Here is a 21,853-nt window from a genome sequence, read left to right as displayed (position 1 = left end):
TTCAGTATTAAAACTGTAAAAGTAAAAACTGTGTTAGGTTGTTAAAATTTATTTTTTCATCTCCACATGGCTTCTGGGGATTGTACATGAAAAATATGGAAGGCATCGGAAAGTATAAGGCTGGCCGAAGCTATTAACTGGTATTAAATTGGTATATTGAATATGAGGTACCATGGGAGGGTAGGTGAAGAACATCAGTTGGCATGGAAGGTTTCAGTCACCATGGAGGTGGGTGAAGGGGCTTATGCTACTATGCAGGGAAGGAGGAATGAGTGCACCTGGCAAGATGTGTAGGTTAGAAAGCCTAATAACCCCTAAAGCAACTTGAACTGAGATTGGCTTCCTAGTTAATACCTCCACCCTCGCCCATGCTCCCCCTCCCTTGTGGCTGCCTGCACAAGCCACCTGCAAGCACTGCCCAGAGTGAACAGTGCACATTATAGTTTTTACTGGAGGTGCCTTGGCAATCTCCTAAATTGAGATGAACACAACAAATGGCTGCTTCAGTAGCCAAAATTCATCCCTTAGCCTCTGCTGAGGTGGTTTGTGTCAACTGATCTCATGGTTCAGTGACTGCTGCAATATGCTTTGTACCTCTCAGCGAGGGAGAAGTCAAATATTTGACAGAGCTCCCATTGTCCATTGATCTCTATGGAACTGTGGATGCAGCATTTACATGACCTCGGGACACCCCATGCAATGAAAGTAGTCACTGCTGTAATTTAGGAAAAGCAATTTATGCCAAGTAAGTTTTGGTAGAAAGTGGGAGAATGGGGTTGAGAAACTTATCAGCCATGATTGAATGGCAGAGCAGTCTCGATGGGCTGAATGGCCTAACTTCTGCTCCTACGCCTTATGGTCTTAAGTTTCCATAAAATGAATAATACTGATGAGATACCGTGTTTTTTTTTTCTGAATGAAAAATTATGGCCTGAACGTAGGAGACAATTCATTTGCTCTTCTTTGAATAGCACCATGGATCTTTTATATTCTCTTGGATCACTATAGGGAATAGGTTTGTTAGAATGATGATGCTAGAAATGGTAAACCATTATTATGAGAGGGAACTTAGGTTAAAGGGTACTTCTCCACTACACTGGAGAAACAAAAGAAAATATTTAAGCAAAGACTAAACATATTGCAGGGTATTAGCTGAGTGAATATGGAAAGACTGTTTCCATTGCTTAGGTAGTTAGTAATGTATGGGCATTGATTTAATGAAGATGTGGTAGCATAGTGGCAATGTCACTGGACTAGTAATCCAAAACCCCAGGCTAATGGTCTGAGGACTTGAGTTTAGTGAATGGTAATCATATAACCTTTGTCAATTGTTGCAATATCTATTTCACTAATTGTCTCAGAAAGAAAATCTGCCGTCCTTACCTCGTCTGACTCCACTCTTAGAAAATTATGGTTGACTCCTAATGCCCTCTGAAATGGTCTAGAAAGTCCATCAGTTCACGGGCAAAGAGGGATGGCAATAAATGCAGGCCTTGCCAGTGATGCCTGCATCCCATACAATAAGAAAATCTTTTGTGTAATGACAGAAGTCAGGTGAATTTCTTTAACATGGAGGATTTTTGTACTGTTTTGTCATTGGTGTCAGTAGAATAAGTCAAGGAAAGTGGCAGTACAGAATGACTTAAGAAATTAATATATTTTTAGTAAAACTGGTTGATGAGACAATTTGATGCTTTTGTTTTTGTTGGCTAAATTAGGAAGGTGAAACTGTTCTGTATTTAATTCAAAGGATGGATAGTCTTCTTCATTTAGACCTTAAGAATAGCAGTCAGAAGAGGACTGGGTTTAAAAATCCTACTGACGTGGAAGCATTGAAAACATCGAGAGCTTGTTAAAATTAGTCCTTTTAAAATCTATAATGAAAGTACTGAAAACATACCGTAAATATTTAATTACAAATGTAAGGCTTTTGTTTGGAGACCTTTAACCAAAATGATTGTCACAGATTTCCAACGTTGTGCTAATGTTCACTTAATGGATTCAATCAAAACTTGAAAATTATTTTGGAATAAAACTGGGCACGAGGGGGACAAGATAGAGAAAGTGAAGTTGCATTGGTGGTGGATGTTAACCTCACGAGCATTCTTATTTTGCTTTTTTTCCTTGTAGCAGGCTTGGCCTGGTGGTACCCAGCAGATCCTTTTGCCTCCAGCCTGGCAGCAGCTGACAGGAGTGGCAGCCCACACTTCAATGCAACATGCTACTGTTCTTCCAGAGACAATGGCAGGGGCCCAGCAACTGGCAGACTGGAGGTAGGTTCAACCACTCTAGTCAACTGAAATGAAATGGCTTAATTTTCTCTTTGGAGAGAGAAACAGTGGGAATGTTTTGGATTTGATCCCTCCACAGAGAATTAGTTTCTCTAGTGTTTTCTGTTCTCATTTCAGATTTTCTGCATCTGCATTATCTTGATTCTATCACTTCATTTTCTGTCAGTTTCCTCCTGGATGGGAGAATGTTATGAAGTGCAATCAGAAACTTTTTGGTTGCACAAAGCCGCTGGATGACTTGGCCTGGTGTGCTTGTGACACCATGTAATGGCCTAATTGACATCATCATCAAAGCTGTAGCCTGCTCAAACTTTGTGTTGGTTAATCAGGTATTTAACCTAGATTGACATCTGACTCCTAACCAAACTTCCTGTACGACATAGCCTCATTACCTTAATTTTGAGGACGAGGCATACAGTGTTCCGAAGATTCTCCACCAAAGGATGTACTGAAGTCTATGCACTTTAGATCACAGCATTTACTAACACAAAGTGCTGGCCAGCTCTGAGCTGCTGGTAGTTGTTGACACAGGATCATTTACAGCTGAATAGGACAAATCCCTGCTGCTAATGCAATATTATGTGCTGGGAAAGTGTGCTTGGGAGTTGGCAAATCATACGCAGATTGTTTCGCTCCTTTCTTCATATGCCTGTACAGCTTCAGGTGACATCACTGGTCTGGCCAATCGTCATCACTCGTATCCCTAGTGTATTTCACTGTTGGATAACCAAGAATGCTATCCAAGCAGGTAACAATGGATCCAACTTAACCCCGCCGAGACCTGGTCACTCTATCCCTCTTTTTCCTACTCAGAGGTTTGTCACTTGCTGGTCATACAAATCAGAATGGTTTAATGCGGTTTAGTTACTCATACTGTAGACATGATTTGGAGATACCGGTGTTGGACTGGGGTGTACACAGTTAAAAATCACACAACACCAGGTTATAGTCCAACAGGTTTAATTGGAAGCACACTAGCTTTCAGAGCGATGCTCTTTCATCGGGTGATTGTCAACATGTCTCACAGAGGTCAAGATGGATTGTCGTTAATTGGTTGCTTAAATAAGAATTGGAAAGAGAATATGTCACCTGTCAATATCATTCCTTTGAAGTCTGATTGCAAATTCTGCCCAATATATTTCATGCCTTGAAATGTATGAAACTGCAACCTGAAATAAATCATTTGCAATTGGAACCCATACCGAAAAGAAACACCGTTCCTTCCTTTTCCTTGGAATTAAATCTAAGCTGTAAAGTTTTGTAGTGAGAAAAATTCTGGAAACAAGATGAGTACTGTACTTGTAAGTAGTGAAACACACACTGATGATTTGTGCTGAGTAAGTATTCTTTAACTTATTTTTGTTTGGTTCAGGAACACCCATCCGCACACCAGCCATTACAATACCATCATGCAGCAGCCAGCCCTCCTGGCGAGTCATGTGACCTTGCCATCTGCTCAGCCTTTGAATATTGGTGTCGCTCATGTAATGAGACAGCAACCCACATCAAGCTCCACCTCAAAGAAGAACAAGCAACAGCAGTCCACTGTTAGGTGCGTAGAATGGGTCAGTTAAAGTATACTGTCATTATTGTAGAGGGGTGAAAAAAAACCTCAAAATGATGGTGTACATTTGGGTTTGCTATTCCAAAACCAAAATACAGGTTGATTTTCACACAGACACTTCTGCCTCAAGCCAGATACCATGAAGGCAGGAGTGTAACCACATAGTCTAACCGGTGTTTCTTTTGATGAAAGAATGAAATGCCATTTATGACCTCACTCTATCCCAAAGTGGTTTACAGCTGACAAGAAAACTTCAGAAATGTAATCACTATTATACTATATAAATGTCTTAACATTTGTTGCTTAAACTGTGCCATTTTAACGATGTGCAAAATTACTTTTCATTTTTGGAAGGTATTGGGGTAAGAGCAAAATAATCAGAATCTACTGACAGAAAATAGAACAGATTAGAACTTTCAAGTTTACTTTCCAGTCTGTACTGAGTTAACTGAGCCTAACATCAATGCTGTTTACCTCAATACCTCTGAAACATGGCACCCAATTTGCAAAGGATGGCATTTTCCTCCAGCACTTGAATTTCAGACTCCATTGGGTGCCTTGGCCTAAATGGGACTTGAAATCACAACCTTACACTATTAATATTGAAAATGAAAACCAAAATTATAGGATATCTTAGTTCAATCTGCTCTGTTTTTAGAAGTTTAGAAATTGAATTGATAAAAAAAGAAAGTTCCATTATGATCGCCATATATATGGTACTCAGAATATATATACTCAGTAATGATACTGGAGTTGTCGATTAATTATATGAAGCAGGCTATTATCAATTAATCAACAACAGACATGAAACACCATGGTGAGAGTTCTGAAAACATTGGCCCAAATTCACCTGAACCTCCCAAGCATGCTAAAATTATCACAATATGTTTCAGCTAGGCATAAAACACGCCCACTAGAATCTTATACACCATTGTCCAGAAAGCATTACAGGTTACACTTATATAGTGCCTTTAATGTAATAAAACATCATATGGCCTATTGTAGGGGCATTTTAATACAAAATATGACAATGAGCCACATAAGCTGACATCAGAACAGAGGCTGTTGCCAAGGGGAAAGCCAAAAATTTGAATCCCTTTTTCATGTGACTGTTCCATAGTAACTGCAGGTTTTTCTACAGTTTCACTGTGCTAATTTGTTCCTTTGTTGAATTCATATGCCACCCATTCTTTCTTGAAATATGTAAGGCTTTACACTGATCACATTAAGTTTAATTTGTAGTGAATATGTCAGAGAAAACTACATTTTTGGCAGGCCCAATCTATTAACATTGTTTATTTGATGACTATTTGGGATTTCCTCTGATTTTTCCCAGCTGGATAACCAAGCTCTGAGGGAGCAGATGGTGGGAGTGCCATCTTTAAAATTGACAATGGTGAAATACTTCTGGAGGCTCACAGAGTTAAAACTCTGTGCGTTGTGGGATGATTAATTCTGAGTTATTGAACTCATGTCATGTCTAAATGTTTGTTGCTTAAATTGTGACATTTCCAACAAAGTGCATGTAATTTTCTTGTTTGAAGGGTAGTGGGGGAGAGCAAAATAATTAGAATTTACTAAGATAAAATAGAACAGATCAGAACTGTGAGTTTTACTCTCCAGTCTGTGCTGAGTTAACTGAACGTAACGGGAATGTGGTTTGCCTAAATACCTCTGAAAAAAGGATATAGAAGAAAATCAACTATATATCCCGTTCTTGTTGATTGTTCACTGGATCCCACCTCCTTCCTGCTGGAAAGTCTATACCTGTGGTTATAAGGTTCAGGCTCAGTTATGACGATCATCATTATCGTGGAGCCTTTCAGATTTAGATGCAAGCATGAAGAGTGAGCAATTGACTGAGATGCTAGACAGGAGCCAACAGCTGTGGAACTGTGTGCCAACATGAGTCAGTGCCTTTAGGAGGAAAAGTGGAAAGGGAATCAAATTCAAATTAGACATAATTACAGGATCAAATGGTTTTCAAGGCCTTCTGTAAGAACAGTTTTTTTTCTTCTGACAATATAAGCATACAGAAATGTTGACTTTTTCATTCCGTGCATGTCATTGTAATGTTTCTGCTCCTTTTACGCAGGAATATGTCAACCTACGAAGTCTCCTCCACCCGAAGCTTCAATTCCCACTCCCCTCAACGCTCGAAACGTGTGAAGGAGAATACCCCGCCGAGGTGTGCTGTGGTGCAGGACAGTCCAGCCTGCAGCACCTTAACATGTGGCTGGGGGGAGGCCACCAGCACAACCCATGAGCACCAGAGGCAGACCATAGTTATTCCTGACACGCCTAGCCCAGCTGTCAGTGTCATCACCATCAGCAGTGACACTGATGAAGAGGAGGAACACAAACGAGTCCCCAACAGGTGAAGAGTTAGGAGACACTATTATGCAAAAGTACATTGAATTAAAAGAAAAAAAACAAGATATTAGGTCCACTGATCTATGGATTTAGATTTTACAAGTACCTCCAGCAACCACCCTTCTTTTTGCTTTATGAAGAATCCTTTATGAAGAATCGTTTTATTCCTGACATCTATGCATCTAAAAATGAATTTCACGTTCTAACCACTATCTTGGTGGTATCTGTTTAATTCTTTACCAACTTCATGAGCACTAATAGCACAAATGAGAACTTTGGCTCAAGCAACACTGTTCATTGTAAGTGTTTTGAATAGAGTTTGTGCTGGTAACCACATTTGGAATTCATTACTAATAGAGAACATTACTAGAGTACTGATCAAATTTTCAACTTTTTTGTAGCAAGAGAAAGGAAGGCAGAGAGATTTCCAAAGAGTTGAGATTGTAATATGTTAACAGAAGTGCAAATTAACCCAGGTAATACCAAACCTCACACCAGGAAAGAGAGTTTATACCCATAATACACAAGACAAGCCATGGAGGAATGGCACACTGTAATTGTGGGAAGCAAAATTATCTCAAGTTGGAAAGTGATTCCTCTCTTCAAAAGAAAAATACAATAAACCAAGAAATCACAAACCATTTAGAATTAATTCCAAACAAAGTGAACTAGTGAAGGCAACACAGATTGCTAAAACACAAGTGAAACTTGTAAAATTAATTGAAGAAATAAAATGAGGATAGATAAGAAAATTTAACAAACAAAATCTATATGGATTTGTCAAAATACCATATAAGCCAAATATAATGGCACAAAGAATTAAAGAAATGTGACGCTAAGGTTAGAGATTAATAAACAAAAGGTGAAGCATAGGGTTAAAAGAAAAAAACATTTAACTGAGAGAAATACTGGCTGATCCAAAAAATGTCCTTGCTGGGACTCCTCATTTAATGAATGCATCACCAATTTTGTCTTCAAAATTGAGGGACCAACACTGAAATTTGCACATGACAGCAAATGAGGGGTATGGCAAATTGAGACCTTGTAGACTTTTGATCATTTTCTTATAAGATTGAGATAAAAGAAATGGAAAAGCTGCAGAATGGACTTCCTGGGTTATATCCAGGAATTAAGGATAATGTTTATAAAGAGAGTCTTGAGAAACGATCATTTTTACTGGCATGGGTTATGCAATGGAGTGGTCTGATTAAGGTCTACTAATTGCAAAGTAATATGATCAGAGTAAATAATGAGTAATTGCTCCCACTAGTCAGTGATCAGAGGAAATGAAAGGGGCCCAGATTTATAGTAATCACAGGAATTGAAAGGAAAACTTTGAAATCATAACTACAGCAAGTAGGTAAAATGTCAAATGTTTGCCAAACACTGTTGTTAAAGATGAGTCCATTAATTGTTAGGAATGAGATAGTTGACTAAAAGAATATTTCTGGGCTGGGAAAGTGGGAGAATTTAGCTAAGTATCTCACGTGAAAAAAATGCTTCAGATTTGACAGATTGAGTTGGAGCACTCAATAAATGCAGCAGCAAGTTTACTTTTGAGCAGCTTGGACCACCTTAGACCTTAGGGCACTTGCTTACGTGTTTATCTGAAGCCAAGTGGGAAGAATGGCAGCCTCTCTCCAGGCCAACCTAATCTTGATCGTTTGTTGATTAGTGTCCAGAATATTGGGAACCTACCTGACTCAGGCATGAGGTCACTGAAAGTCTGCTACAAAGGATTGGCGAGGTTCCAACCTGCTATTGCTATACTTGCTCGCGTGGGACCAATACAGCTTCAAGGCCCATCCATTTACCTCCTCTCACCGAACTAATTAGTCACACCTTTCTACATACAATGTAAGCTTGACTGATGACGTTGATCTTGGCAAATGAATTTGAAATCGATCTCTTTTTTCTTTGCAGTAAAGAAAGCAATTGCTTCATAGTAAAGTGTTACCTACCATTTTCATAACTGTTTTCTTAGGTTATTGCACATCTACTTAGGCCACATGTTGTGGAACATCATGTGTAAGTCAAGCCATAAAACAAATACTCAGTATTTACCTTATAAAAACCAAAAGAACTGTGGATGCTGTTAATCAGAAACGAATGCATAAATTGCTGGAAAAGCTCAGTAGGACTGGCAACAACTGTGGAGAGAAATCAGAGTTAACGGTTTGGGTCGAGTGACTCTTCCTCAAAACTCAGGTCATTAAGTGTCAGATCTGCTGAGCTTTTCCAGCTATTTTTGTATTGGTGACCTCGGTATTTAACTTAAAGCTGAGTCTCAGTTTAAGCAATAGATTTTATGGAACTGCAAAATTTTAGCACCTGCGTTGCCAAAATGTATCCAATGCACAACTAAATTATTGATGTAACCCTGATCCATATTTTTTTCTTTATTATGGCATGGGATATGTATGTCACTGACTAACCTTGCATTGTTGTGAATTTCCCTAATTTCTCTGTATACAGTGGCTTGGCCATTTCATGGGGCAGTTGAGAATCAACCATGTTGTTGTGAAGCTAGAGTCTCTTGAAGGTCAGACTGGGTAATGATGGTATTTTCCTTCTCTAAAGGACATTACTGAACCAGATGAGCTTTTAGAGTAATCAATGCCAGTGGTCACAGTCACCTACGAGATTTATATCCCGATTTTAGTAATTGGATTTACAAACTGACTATTTTGCAGCAGAGTTAAAAGGCATGTAGATGGGCATATGAATAGGAAGGGTTTAGAGGGATATGAGCCAAGTGCTGACAAATGGGATTAGATTAATTTAAGATATCTGGTCGGTGTGGACGAGTTGGACTGAAGGGTCTGTTTCCACGCTGTATTCCTCTATGACTCTATTACTAAGTAGCCATTTTTGCCCCTAGAATCAGTTCTGCCATTTAATAAGGTCATGATAGATCAGTTGGTGTTGTAGATTCTGGATTCCCATCTACCTCTGAAACCTTTGATTCTCTTGACTAACAAGGATCTGTTGACCTCTGTCTTCTAAGTATTCAATGACCCTGCTTCTACTGCCTTCTGGGGCAGACAGTTTTAAAGGCGTACAACTTTCTGAGAGAAAAGTTTTCCATAAGGATGACCCCCTATTTTAAAACAGCATATCCTAATTCTGGACTCATCCACAAGAGGAAATATCCTTCTCACATCCACCTTGTTGAGACTGCTCAGGACCTTCACCCATTCTAAAATTCAAAAACAAGTCCAGTCTGTCCAACTTTCCCTCGTTAAACAATTGACTAATTCCAGATAAAAATCTAGCAAACCTCCTCGGAACTGGTTGCAACTGCATTTTACATCCTTCCTAAATGGGGATACCAAACAGCAGACAGTATTTGAGATGCGGCCTTATCAATGTCCAACGTTCAAGCAAAACATTTCTTTATGTTCATTTCCTACTGTTATAAAATATAGCATTCCATTAGCCTTCTTAATTACTTGCTATACCTGCATATTCACTTTCTGTGATGCACTAACAACACCTGAATTCCTTTCACCCTAGAATTCTGCTATCGTTCTTTCTTTACATAATATTTGCTTTTTATTCTTCCTGCTAAAGTGTACAGGTTCCCCTTCTTTCCTCATTCTCTTCACCTATCTATATTGATCTGCAACCTTGTATTGCCTTTTTCACAGCATAATTTCTTATCTATCCTTGTGTTCATCTGCAGATTTAACTACAGTGGCTTCACTCCCCTCATCTAAGTCATTGACATAAATTGTAAATGATTGTGGACCCAGTACAGACCCCCATTATTCCCATGGTGTATTACTTCTTCAAAGAACTCAAATAGATAGATTAAACATAATTTTACTTTCACAAAATAATTTTGACTTCCCAGATGACTTGAGTTTTTCTAAGTGTGCAGCTGTAACTTCCTTAATGATTCATATAAATTCAGTCAGCTGCCATGGTATATAGATCCAGAGGTTCCAGTCTAAATTCTATACAATTAACTGAGAGACTCTATGACTGGCTCAGTATGTTGGAAATGAAAGTCAGAGTTATCATTGTTGCTAAATAATGTATTTATGCAGAGTGAAGGATTTTGGGTGAGGAATGGATCAAGTTGAACTGTTATTCCACATTCTGACAAATTTTCCATGAATTCCCACTGTCACAGATCACATAATGGAAAATGTATGCAAGTTCCTGGAGGTTGGCTATGCCTAACTGAACCTCAAAGAGTCAGGAATGTAGTGTGTGAAGAGGAAGCTGAAGGGTAAGCTGGTTAAAAAGCTCAGCTTCCAATCCAGTGCTGACGGTGATTTCTTTCCTATTTGCAGCAGACTATCAAAGCAGAGGAAAAATGTCATCAGCTGTGTCACAGTGCACGACTCGCCAGACTCTGACTCCTCGAGCAACAACAGCCCATATGCCATGCAACAGCAGCACACCATCAGCAGCACTGCAAGCAACCCGGCCAAAGGACGGTCAGATAGCCACTACTGTGGGAACCCACGAACCATTATTGTCCCGCCTCTCAAGACGCAGTCTAGTGATACTGTGGCAGGGTGTGACCGCCTTGCACCAGGTTTGTCTTCAGTCCCTATTTTATCTTAAGTATGCCAGTCTTTCTTAGAAGACCCCAGATCACCAGCACTGGCCTTTTCCCCCAATTTGATAGACATGTCTCTCAAATGCATTGCCATGACTGGAGGAGAGCTGGTATTGACTCTTCTGGCTGTTAATGAGTAAGCAGTAAGACATATTCTTGTGTCTTAGAACATTCTAGGTATTGAGTTCAGTTCATACTTGGGTGTATTGATGGCCGTTTGTGTCCAACTTCTCCCTCACCACCTGTCCCCAGGGCACAGACCCATCTTTCGATTTTAATTGTCCCAGCTGTTACACCCCCTTTGTGAGTCAAGACAAGGAAACATCAACAGACATCTCAGCAAAGGTGTCTCTCTGAATTCAATGTTCACATCTGTGCAGGAATAATTAAATAGCAATTTGGGGCAAGGTGTCTGCCTTATCTCACGCAGAAGAGTTCTGCTGTTACTGAAATCTGGTAAATAAGCATAGACAATGAACATCTGTAGCCTTTGCAACTTGTGTGGGATTAGGCAGGTGATATTCAGCCATTATGAATTGAACTCCTCTTTGAGCTGTGTTTAACAGTTTTATTAATGGCTAAAGTAGATGTTTTGAAATTGAGGGAAGATTAGACTCAGGATAGGTAAATGAGAGTATTTTCTAAATGATAAACAAGGAACTACAGCAGCTTTCAAAAGGAAATTGGATATGTATTCAAAAAAAAGTTTTGTTGGACTACGAGAGAAGAATGGGGGATGGGTCTAATTAGATAATCCTTCAAAGAGCCACGCAGGAATATTATGAGGGTGTGGACAGCATAAATAAGAAAACAAAGTCTTTTCCCATTAGTGGAAGAATTAAAAACCAGAGAACATTGATTTAAGGCATTTGGCAAAAAGGAAAAAAAAAGGGAAAGGAACTGGAGTGCACTGCCTGAGAGTATGGTGGATGCAAATTCAATTGTGGTTTTCAAAAGAAAATCGTATCATTATCTGACGGAAATGTGTGCATAGTTATAGGGAATATTTAGGGGAGTGGTACTAGATGAAACAATTTTCAAGACAGCTGGCACAATCATAATGGGCCAAATGGCTTGCTTTTGTCCAGTAATTATTATTCTATTATTAAATATTATTAATATTTCTGTTCTCTTAATATTTTTGGCTTTAATGGGACATAATCCCACCTTAGCAGTTAAATAATGTGTTGCCCTTTACATAGTCTGTCATAATAAACAGGTATGATTTGTGAGCAATGCTAAAGGAGGTTAATTAGAATTGCTACAAATGGCTTGAGACATAAATCAGGCTCATAAATTAAACTCAAATGGGTTCATCTTAGGTCATTGGCCTTGCACTGTCTAATTTATAGTCGAAGACCTTGTTGAGTAATTGAATTTTATTTCACGAAACTTACGAAATGGATTGTACTGTCAGTTTTGTCTCAAGTTAGACCTTAGCGTTTAAAACTTTTTTCCAATTGGCATTACTTAATTTATTTCGTCCACATTTATGACCATTAGAAAATTGAGCCTCTGGTCTCCTTATTGTACAACTGTGGCATTTCTTTTATTTAAATTCTCTTGTTACTTTTCAGGCACACAAGGACATCATTCATTGATCCACAAGCCCAAAAACTCCAGCACAACCACATCCAGTACAACCCACTCTTCAGCAAGTTACTCAGCGATATCATCTTACCGACAACAGAGGTCAACAGCCCATTCCTTTCAACAGCAACCCCTCAATCTCAGTCAGGTAACTTAGACACATTTCTGCATATTCATGCTAAAGCAGCATTTGTTACTGAAAGAGGACAACTCTCTTCTCATCAACGTTCTCTTAGTTATTTATTGCTTTCTCTCTCCGAATCTCTGTTCGCGCTCACCTGCTGTCTGCTCACTTGCTTCTGATCACTGTTTGCTTGCTCCTGGTTCATTCGCATTCTGTCCTGACTTTGTCCACTTAATCCCGTCCTACTCTCTTCTGATCCCTTCTCATTCTCTCCTGATATCTGCCCACTCCCACCTCATCTCTATTCACTCCTGATTTTTGTCATTTTGTATCAGATCTCTGACAACTCTAACTTTATCTCTGTCTGTGCTCTCCTTATCTTCATTCACATGCTCCTGACCTCTTGATTGACTATAGCTGGGATCCCATTCTAGCTGTGAAGTTAGGTTGGAAGCATGATGAAATACCATATTGAGATCAAGATTATATTTGGTTGAGATCTGTCCAGTTCTGAGTTTAGGATAGAGTGTTGATGTGATTTCTCCAGTTGTGAGCAGAGGATCTATGATGGATAGTAACCCTCACATTGTGAGTATAAGATTATGTGTGGGTGGCATCCCTTCTGGTGTAAGAAATGAGAGTTGGTGAGATTCCATCTGATGTCAGTGCTTCTTAGAATTTCCTCTAATCGGTGTAATCTGGAGAAAGGATGATGATTCAAATACAATATGAACGTTTCTGGAGCTGATTGTGTCAGGTTATTCAACATGCTTCTGTGTTTTCTTTTAGGCTCAGCCACATGTGACAGGGATCCAGGAGCGGAGTGGCAACCATGGACATCGGAGGCAGCAAGCTTACATCACACCGACCATTGCTCAGGCCCCCTACTCGTTCCCACATCGTAGTCCTTCACACACTGTGCATCCTCATCTAGCAGCGGCCCATTTATCCGGGCAGCCTCACCTGTACACCTACGCCACACCTGCTGCCCTTGCACCCACGGGCACAGTGGCTCACCTTGTGGCATCACAGGGGTCTACCAGGCACACTTATGCCACCCATCCTGGAGGCATAGTTCACCAAATGCCCGTTGGTATGGGACCAAGGGTACTGCCATCTCCAACCATCCACCCAAGTCAGTATCAAGCCCAATTTGCCCACCAGACATATATCAACGCTTCACCAGCCTCAGCTGTCTACACCGGATATCCATTGAGTCCAACCAAGGTCAACCAATACCCCTACCTTTAAGACTCAAGAACAACAAGGATATTGTATTGAATTAAAACAAGCAACAATGCATCTCGTACTTGAGAAGGTAGTTGAGAAATAAACCGGAAGGAAGAGCACTCAGTCATGGGAAGAAAACTACAAATCTTTTTTAATCAGAAGTTTATTTAAAAAAAACCAAATTTTGAAAGCCTGACAATTGACCTCTGGCCAGTGATGAAGATGTATGAAGGGGAGTCGAGCAACAATGTTCGGTGGATATTTAATCTCTGAAATAATTTAAGGACTTGTGACTTTGGGACCCTGGAAGCTACTCTGAGAGTTTGGTTCAAGTTTTTAATTGATGAAGTTCAGTAAATGAACTACAGTTGATTTCTCAAATTCAGTTTATTTTATTTTTTGTTTTGATAAACAAATAGCTGCTCATCTTTTCCTAAATCAAACCCTCCTTGTGAAGGTGGAGGCTGCCAGGGCCCCTTTTAGAATGTAGGGAGATGAGGAAAGCTTCATTCAATGATATGATACCAATAGATATTAATCGTGATTGCACAACACTGATTCAACTTAGCTGTGTTCTTAAGGCATGTTAGTTGTGACTGTTCTGAGTTCCACTGTGTGTGTGTGTGTGTGTGTGTGTGCGCGTGTGCGCGTGTGTATATTTTTGTGTGTGTGTTATCTTTGCTGTCTATTGTTTCTTTTTAGCAGAAAGCTTCCTGTCATGTTTCAAACATATTTCCTTGTAGTGCCTTACAGAAAAGGACAAGAATTCCTCCAGACTTCCAATAGATCCAATGGAGTTGGTATTAATGCTGAGGCAATCCTCCCAGTCACAATTCTTGGGCATGGTGGCTCTGCATGATGAAAGGACTGGGACTAAGAGAGTGTAGGGTTGCATTTGGAGAAACACAGTCTGAGTTTGCATGTCCTTTCTTCTCTTTACAACTCCTCAGGTGTTGGCAGCTCATAATTCCCTTTCCAGGTAGACTATTAGTGTAGACAGAACATAATGTTGTAAGCAACAAAGTGCCATTTGACTCGTAAAGCTCTCAAATCTCTCAGTAGTCTATGTATAATTCTTGTAATATAGATGTATCCCTTCCACTCTCTGCCCATTGATCCACCAGATAAACTGACACCTGTTTCCTGTGAACAATGTCAAGTCTTTTCGTTAAACTCTGTGTCCTAGTGCCAATTGTCATTTAATTAATGAGCTTCTGTTAATAATTGGTGTTGAAATCAATTCAGTCATGGAAGGTATGACCATAATGTCACAAATGGTGTGTACTTGGCAAGGGGAAAAAATTAGAGAAAAAATAATGAGATCTGCCATATTGCACAATGTTCCTAGGTAATTCAAATGTATACTGTGTGGTTCTTAGGTACATGGAGTTTTCTGGTATCACCTTTGGAACACATCTATTTCAGCCCGCTAAAACATTCTGCTTCTGTCATTACTTTAAAAAAAAATTTCCTCCATGACTGCATCATTTTAAATTATGTCCTTTTCCAACTAAATAAAGAGAAAACAACTAGTTATCTTCGTTAAGCAACTCAATGTTGAATCTTTTCCTGCAAGGACACAGTTCTGCTGTTAATTTTCTACCATCTTCATAGTTTCTCAGAATTAGCTTAATCTTATTGAATGGTGAAGCAGGCTTGTGAAGTTGAGTGGCCTCCTCCTGTTCCTATGTATCTGCCTTTACTGATGTGGATGCCTTCTGGTACCCTGCAGGAATTTGAGAGAGATCCAGAGGACATCACAGCTGAACCAATCCTGTGTGTTGTATTTACACCCCACAAGATATGTTGGTTAATGATTTCTAGAGTCCTAGTCAGAAACAGGTTCACCTGTTCCTGGATTTCTGACTCTGAATCACTGATGCCAACTCGGACTTTTCCTTCATGTCACCACAGCTGACATTACAATCCATGACCAAGGCAAATGTGCCCAAGCAACTCACTGATCTGACCAACAGAGACATGAAGGAAGTGGAATAAAGAGTTTAGGAATGATCTACGGTACCAGTGGTTCTGACTGACCTGACACCTGGCAAATTTGTTCTGTACGTTTGACTGATCGTAAAAAGGTCCAGGGAAGGGGGCTTGAGAATCTGAACTGGTGAAATTGCAAGTTAGGTTTCTTCTTATTAGAATGAATATTTTAAAAACCGAGAAAAAATTATGAGCAGAATATCTTGTTCATCACACAAATTTAGGGTGATTGGCATTTTGTAATAGAACATTTCAGTTTTTCCTTTTCAGTGTAGTACTTTAACAAATATCTTCATTAGCTGCTGTTTTAAATGTTTTGAATTTGTGGTTATTTTTTTCTCTTTTAAAAAAACCAGCCCTACATTTTTAAAGGAAACCATTTAATTTCTGTCTTTTCACTCCCAATTGTGCTGTGTATGTGTTTTCTTTTGAGCAGAGTTGTCCAATAGAGTTCACTGGCTACAACCACACAGTTTTAATCACAATTATTTTAATACACACCCTTTCGTAATACAAGTAAGTGTATTTCACAGGTGTATCTTTACTGAAAAAAAATCTAGCAGTTTTCAGTAAGTAAGGAAGCAAAACAAATATTACAGTCTGCTTTTCATCACCATTTACCAACAAACACAAAAGATACACACATATAAGTCATGTAAATAATACTAACATCACATGCCCAAAATGAATCATTTTTTATTATTAATCCAAAATAACATCTGTATTCCCTATGAGCCACATCTGAAGGTATAATTAGCCAAATGTAGCTAGTGGCTAATGAAGTGGGCTACATTGCATTAGGGAAGAAAAAAATGTGATTGAATTTTCACAGAGGTTGCCTTCTTGTATGAGTTGTGTAATTAATAGTCTTTAGGTTGTTAAAGGCTGACATGAGTTGAGTTGACTTCTAAGTCAGGTTAAGTGCTCAGTACATTCTCAAAGTCTGATCAATTATACCCATGTTCACTGTGCATTCTAAAGGCCAGGCTTTGCAATAACCAGGTGCAATCCCATCAAGGAGGAGAGCTGGCTGTGAGTGAGTGTAAGGATGCGGATAAAGAATAAGTCACTCACATATACAAAAACAAAATGACACTTGACACCAAAGAAATCACATTTTATGGCATTATTTGTGCTTTGCTGCCTCTGACTGTCAGGCTCTTTCATGAAGATTATCTGTTAGGAGGAGACAGCTGGAATTTATTCCTCTTCGTTTGTAATTAACACTTAATACTTGACTTTATTTTTTTTTCATTAGGTGGGAATTTCTCAAAGGTTTAATAGTTACTGGCATTGCTGCTATTTTTATGTATGTAAACATTCATGTGAGTCTGTATGTGTTCTATATGTATATACATATGTTTATATATAAGGAAGAAAAAAAACCTAATCATTAAATTTGGGAAGGGGCATAAAAGTTGCTGATTATCAATAAGAGTCTGCATAGTTTCAACTGTTAATTCACACATGAATCAATTTTTATTCTATTTAATACAATTATACTTGCATCCCAAACAAAAGGATACAGGTATTTTTCAACTCAGAATCAATGAGAAGCCCCTCTGCTTCCCCCTACCCTGACCATGTCAACTTGAAACCATTGGGTGCCTGTAGGGCTGAAATAGGGAGTTAGCAATAGCTTTTAGAGAATGAAAGAATAATAATGGAGCATCATTTTAATAGTGACCTGTGCATGGCTGGAATTTGTCAATAGGGTGAAATCTATCTGGTGTCTGATCTTGTTCCATGCTAGCTCTTTTTCTTAAGCACCTTGTTGCAGTTTGGTTGTTTAAATCAAACATTTTTGTCTTTAAATATGTGTTTCTGAGTATCTTAACAATTTGGCGGAAAGTGCCTTTGTCTTGGAAACCCTTCAATATATATTGGCAATAGAGTGCATGGATTTAAAGAAGGCAAGATTTCAAATTCAGAGCTGAAGGCTGTGACAATTCAATGAGGTCCAACACAACGGAGAGACATAGCTACTACATTAGCTATCAGTGTTTCCCCTCTAGAACATTGCTGAGCTAAACAGAAGTGGGCCCATATTGGAGGTGCGATCACATGTACAGAGTTATGTGGAGTGAAGGTGAGAAGCAGTAGGGTTGCCAAGCATTTGGGATTGTCCTGGAGTTTCCAGAAAGCAAGATGAATTAATCTCCCCGATGCTGTGAGCAACCCAAGATAAAATTCATAGGGGCATGCAAATTCTGTGACTTTTCTTTCTATTATAAGCATAGAGAGATAGGGATTAAAGAGCTTTTGGACTGAGATGGATAATAGTGAGGCATCATTTGATCAGACACCAAAGGGGAACATTGGGCAAATGGAAGATTTGGAGAGAGGGAAAATTAATTTCTAGCCAATATTTGGAGATTAAATCCTCCCCAGCATTCCATCTAACCCCCTCTCTCCACTGGTTACATGCATGTCTTTGTGAGTATTGGCAAATCTAGTGGAATTGGGTCTAAAAAGTGTTGTTGGAAACCTGTTTGTAACTTTGTTATGGGAGGTGGTGAATTTGTCTGTACATGCACTTCAGATTTTCATTTTAGGTGCTAGGTTGCAGAAACTACTGTGCAGTGTTATGGTTCTTTGGATGTGCTGCAACATATTCAGGGTCTGGTGCTAAATTTACGGGAGAATTTTCTTTTACACAGACTAATCTGACCTGAATAAGATTTTGAAATAAGGAAATGGTGGTTGATTTAGTGTTGCATTGTTAGCTGTTTATTTTTTTCTTTAAGCCTCAAACACAGGCTGCCTTTAAATATGCCATTGTGGCTGGATATAGGATCGCGATGGTGAAGTATTCACATCATGACTGTTACCAGTTATTTATTCTCCCTTCCTTCAACTCCTGAATCCTTGCTGCCATCAGGTTTTCCATGATGCCTTGCACAAGCAACCAATCTGAGCTCATAACACACAATGTGGACGGATATTAAAGGAATGAATAATGATTAGCAACATACTTAACACTGGTTTGGCTCAAATCAGTCCACTCAGCACTAATCTGGACATTTCTATTCCCTGAGTGAATGTATTGAGCCGTCAGGAGAGATGTTTAATAATGTTTTAACCTTTCCTGGTGGCACTTCTTTACCTTCTATAATACATACCAATTCCAGCTTTGATTTGGAAAGAAAGTGATGTTGGAAACTTGTACAATTGCAATTGAGCTGATGTGGAAGAAGGTCAGGTGATATGATTTTAAAAAGCAGTGGGAAGGAGTCTGATAATGGGACTACAGTAGATTGAGTTTGCTATGTTAATGAAGCAGGAATATAGCAATGTGCACAATATACAAGAAGGAATAATGAAGGCTACAGTGGTTAATGATGTAGTTGGTATAAGATATTGATGCTTTTTAGGATGCTTTTCAGTGAGATAAAATGTTTAAAAGTCCATAATTTGATATTTGGTTTAATGGGAAAATATATAAAAGAAGGATTTACTCCCAAACTAACTTGCTCTCCTGGCACTCCATGTCCTGCCTACAATGCTCTATCGTTGCATTGCTTTGCCCACAGTGCCCTGCCGCACTGACCATCCCAAACTTCAAAGACCTGATCACAATGTCCTGCCCACACTTTGACCCTCTACTGTGTCTATGTCATCCTGCCCTGCCCTGCTTGTTCTGCACTATGCTACTACATCACACTACACTGCTCACATCACCCTTGCCACACCACACCACCATATTTGTATTCACTCTTATCCATTCCATCCTGCTCTGCTCACTGATTTTACAATAGAGCTGACAGTTTGATTAAGAAATGATGTCCTCCAATAGGCTAGAACATACCAAATACAGGCTGGAGTTGCCAACCCCCAGGCAGGGATAGATTGAAATAGGACAGGATGCAAATGCAAAATAAGAATTCTAAAGAAGTTACTCTACATGGGTGAAATTTTCTGCCCTAAAATTCTTAATTTGCTATCTTAGTTAACTTGATAAAACCCAATAATTAATTCTTCCTTTTAATACACTGTTCTTCCTGGTGAGATGTTACTGGTGGTTAGTTATTCTGAATTTCTTAACCAATAGCTGCTTGGAATTAAAAGTCTTTGATTCTTGGCATTTAGGAGGATCCTCCCTCTGGTGCAGTGGTAGTATCCCTAACCCTGAACGGTGAGACTCAAGTTCAAGTCCCACCTGCTCCAGAGGTGTGTAATAACATCCCCAAATAGGTTGGTTAGAAAAATTGGTATTGACATCTGGGAGGGGTTCATTGGTGCAGTGGTAGTGTCCCTACAACCAAGCTGGGTACCCAGGTTCAAGTCCCAAATGTTCCAGGGGTATGTAATAACATCACTGAGAAGGTTGATTAAAAATTATTTTTTTTTAAAAACACAGTTCAGCCAGAAACTCAAGTCATAGTTATGCAATGCCTGTTTATCTATAAAGTTCTCAGTCTCCATATTGAGGGGCTCTTGTGGTGTAATTGTAGCATCTCTTCCTCTGAATTTGGAGGCCAGAGTTCACATCCCATCTGCTCCAGAATTATCTAATAACATCTCTTAATTGGTCAATTAGAAAATAATTTGGCAATCGAGGAAAAAGCTCTGCCCCCTCAACTCTCATTGATGTGACCTTCCAGGAATCACTTCATGTTAAATTGAGAGAAGGGGGAGAAAGGGAATCTCAGTGGTCAATGTGGGCATATTTATTGCATTTACACAGATGTGGATAGCACTCATCTCTGCTGCAAGTTTCACCTTTCCTCTCCAAGGTATCTTTGGGGTTTTAAACTCAGAATTCTGTCTCATCCTTGTTCAGTGTCAAAACCTGATAACCTGCATTAAACTCTCCGTAGGTTTGTGTTTCAGTGTATTATTCTATGTTCTTTTCTTTGTGGACTGTCTTACTTGCTCTGTAATTTGTTGTCTTTTTAAAGATGGGGGCATGGTTTTGGTGCAGGGAGGAGTGGAGATGTTGTAGGAATAAATGTACAATGTAGAAACTTATATCTTTGCCCCATATTCTAGGTATGGTTACGAGAATGTTTATTTTGCTGAATTGTAGAGTGTTTTTTTTAAAAAAAAAATCAAAGTTCAGCCAGAAACTCAAGTCGTAGCTACTAAATGCTTGTGTTTTTCTAATGATGTTGTGAGCTCACTCTTAATTGTTTCAGTTGTAGGAGGAATGAGTGCAAATTTTATGGTCTCATCTTGAAACTAATATTAGAAGCATTGTAAATTAAAAAGATTTTAATGAAAAAATAGAGTATATAGTTATTTTAACTGTTACTATTAACTGTAGGGAGAAAAGGGGGTCTATTGTTGTGAACTGTTTAGCTTGTAGTTCACTGGTTGTTGATCATTTTTTCGGTCTCCAAGGTGAATCTGCTTATCTCCTAATCAGAATATATGCACTCACATATGCATATTGTATATGTGTGGAAATGTAATCACAAACTGTCTTGGATTTACATTAAACTGTTTCAAATCACTCCAGGACAAGTCTGTATGTGTGTGTCTACCTGTCTGTTTCTACATATTATTTACATATGTTTTGCTATTCATGACAAGTATCCCACTATCTGCTGTCTGTCTGACCAGGCTCAAGCCCATGTTTTGGCTTATAACATATTAATAAGTTAATTGAGGTTGGCCTTTTATAGGAATTGCAAAACAGGTGAACCTAAAACAGATGATCTAGTTAGTTATCTCATTTCTGTTTTGTGACTTTGCTGTTGTGTTTTTCATATTGCAACAATGACTACAGTTCAAAGTACTTCATTGCTTTAAAACCAATGAGGAACGTCATGAAGTCATGATAAAACTACAAACGTATGTCTTTCTGCTTTATGTAAATGGGTATAATTGACAATAACGTAAGTCCCACTGATTATAAGACCATAGAATCATCAGAGCATTTCTACAGTGTGCAAGCAGACTATTCAGCCCATCGAATGTACACCCAACCCTCTGAATATCATCCCCACCCAGGCCCATGCCTCTACCTTATTTCTTGTAACCCTGCATTTCACAAGGCTAATCCACCTAACCTGCACATCTTTGGACTGTGGGAGGAAACCCATGCAGACATGGGGAGAATATGCAAACAGCTGCCCAAGGGTGGAATTGAACTTGGGTCCCGAGCACTGTGA

General features: G+C 39.1%; 1 protein-coding gene across 2 annotated transcripts in view; it reads left to right on the top strand.

Annotated features, from left to right (window-relative positions):
* hipk2 (homeodomain interacting protein kinase 2) overlaps window positions 1-21,180 on the top strand; it is a 254,949-nt gene extending 233,769 nt beyond the window's left edge. For both annotated transcript variants that reach the window (XM_060840009.1, XM_060840010.1), the window contains 6 exons: window positions 2,131-2,273; window positions 3,664-3,843; window positions 5,951-6,232; window positions 10,530-10,777; window positions 12,379-12,539; window positions 13,305-21,180. In XM_060840009.1, coding sequence (XP_060695992.1) covers window positions 2,131-2,273; window positions 3,664-3,843; window positions 5,951-6,232; window positions 10,530-10,777; window positions 12,379-12,539; window positions 13,305-13,766 — 1,476 coding nt within the window. In that variant the 3' untranslated portion in view covers window positions 13,767-21,180. The remainder of the gene's footprint in view (window positions 1-2,130; window positions 2,274-3,663; window positions 3,844-5,950; window positions 6,233-10,529; window positions 10,778-12,378; window positions 12,540-13,304) is intronic.
* The last annotated feature ends 673 nt before the right edge of the window (window positions 21,181-21,853 follow it).

Source organism: Hemiscyllium ocellatum, chromosome 19 (assembly GCF_020745735.1).
Source record: "Hemiscyllium ocellatum isolate sHemOce1 chromosome 19, sHemOce1.pat.X.cur, whole genome shotgun sequence".
Classification (NCBI taxonomy): domain Eukaryota; kingdom Metazoa; phylum Chordata; class Chondrichthyes; order Orectolobiformes; family Hemiscylliidae; genus Hemiscyllium; species Hemiscyllium ocellatum.
The sequence above is the reverse complement of the archived record's forward strand: the minus strand, read 5'-3'. Positions and strand labels throughout refer to the sequence as shown.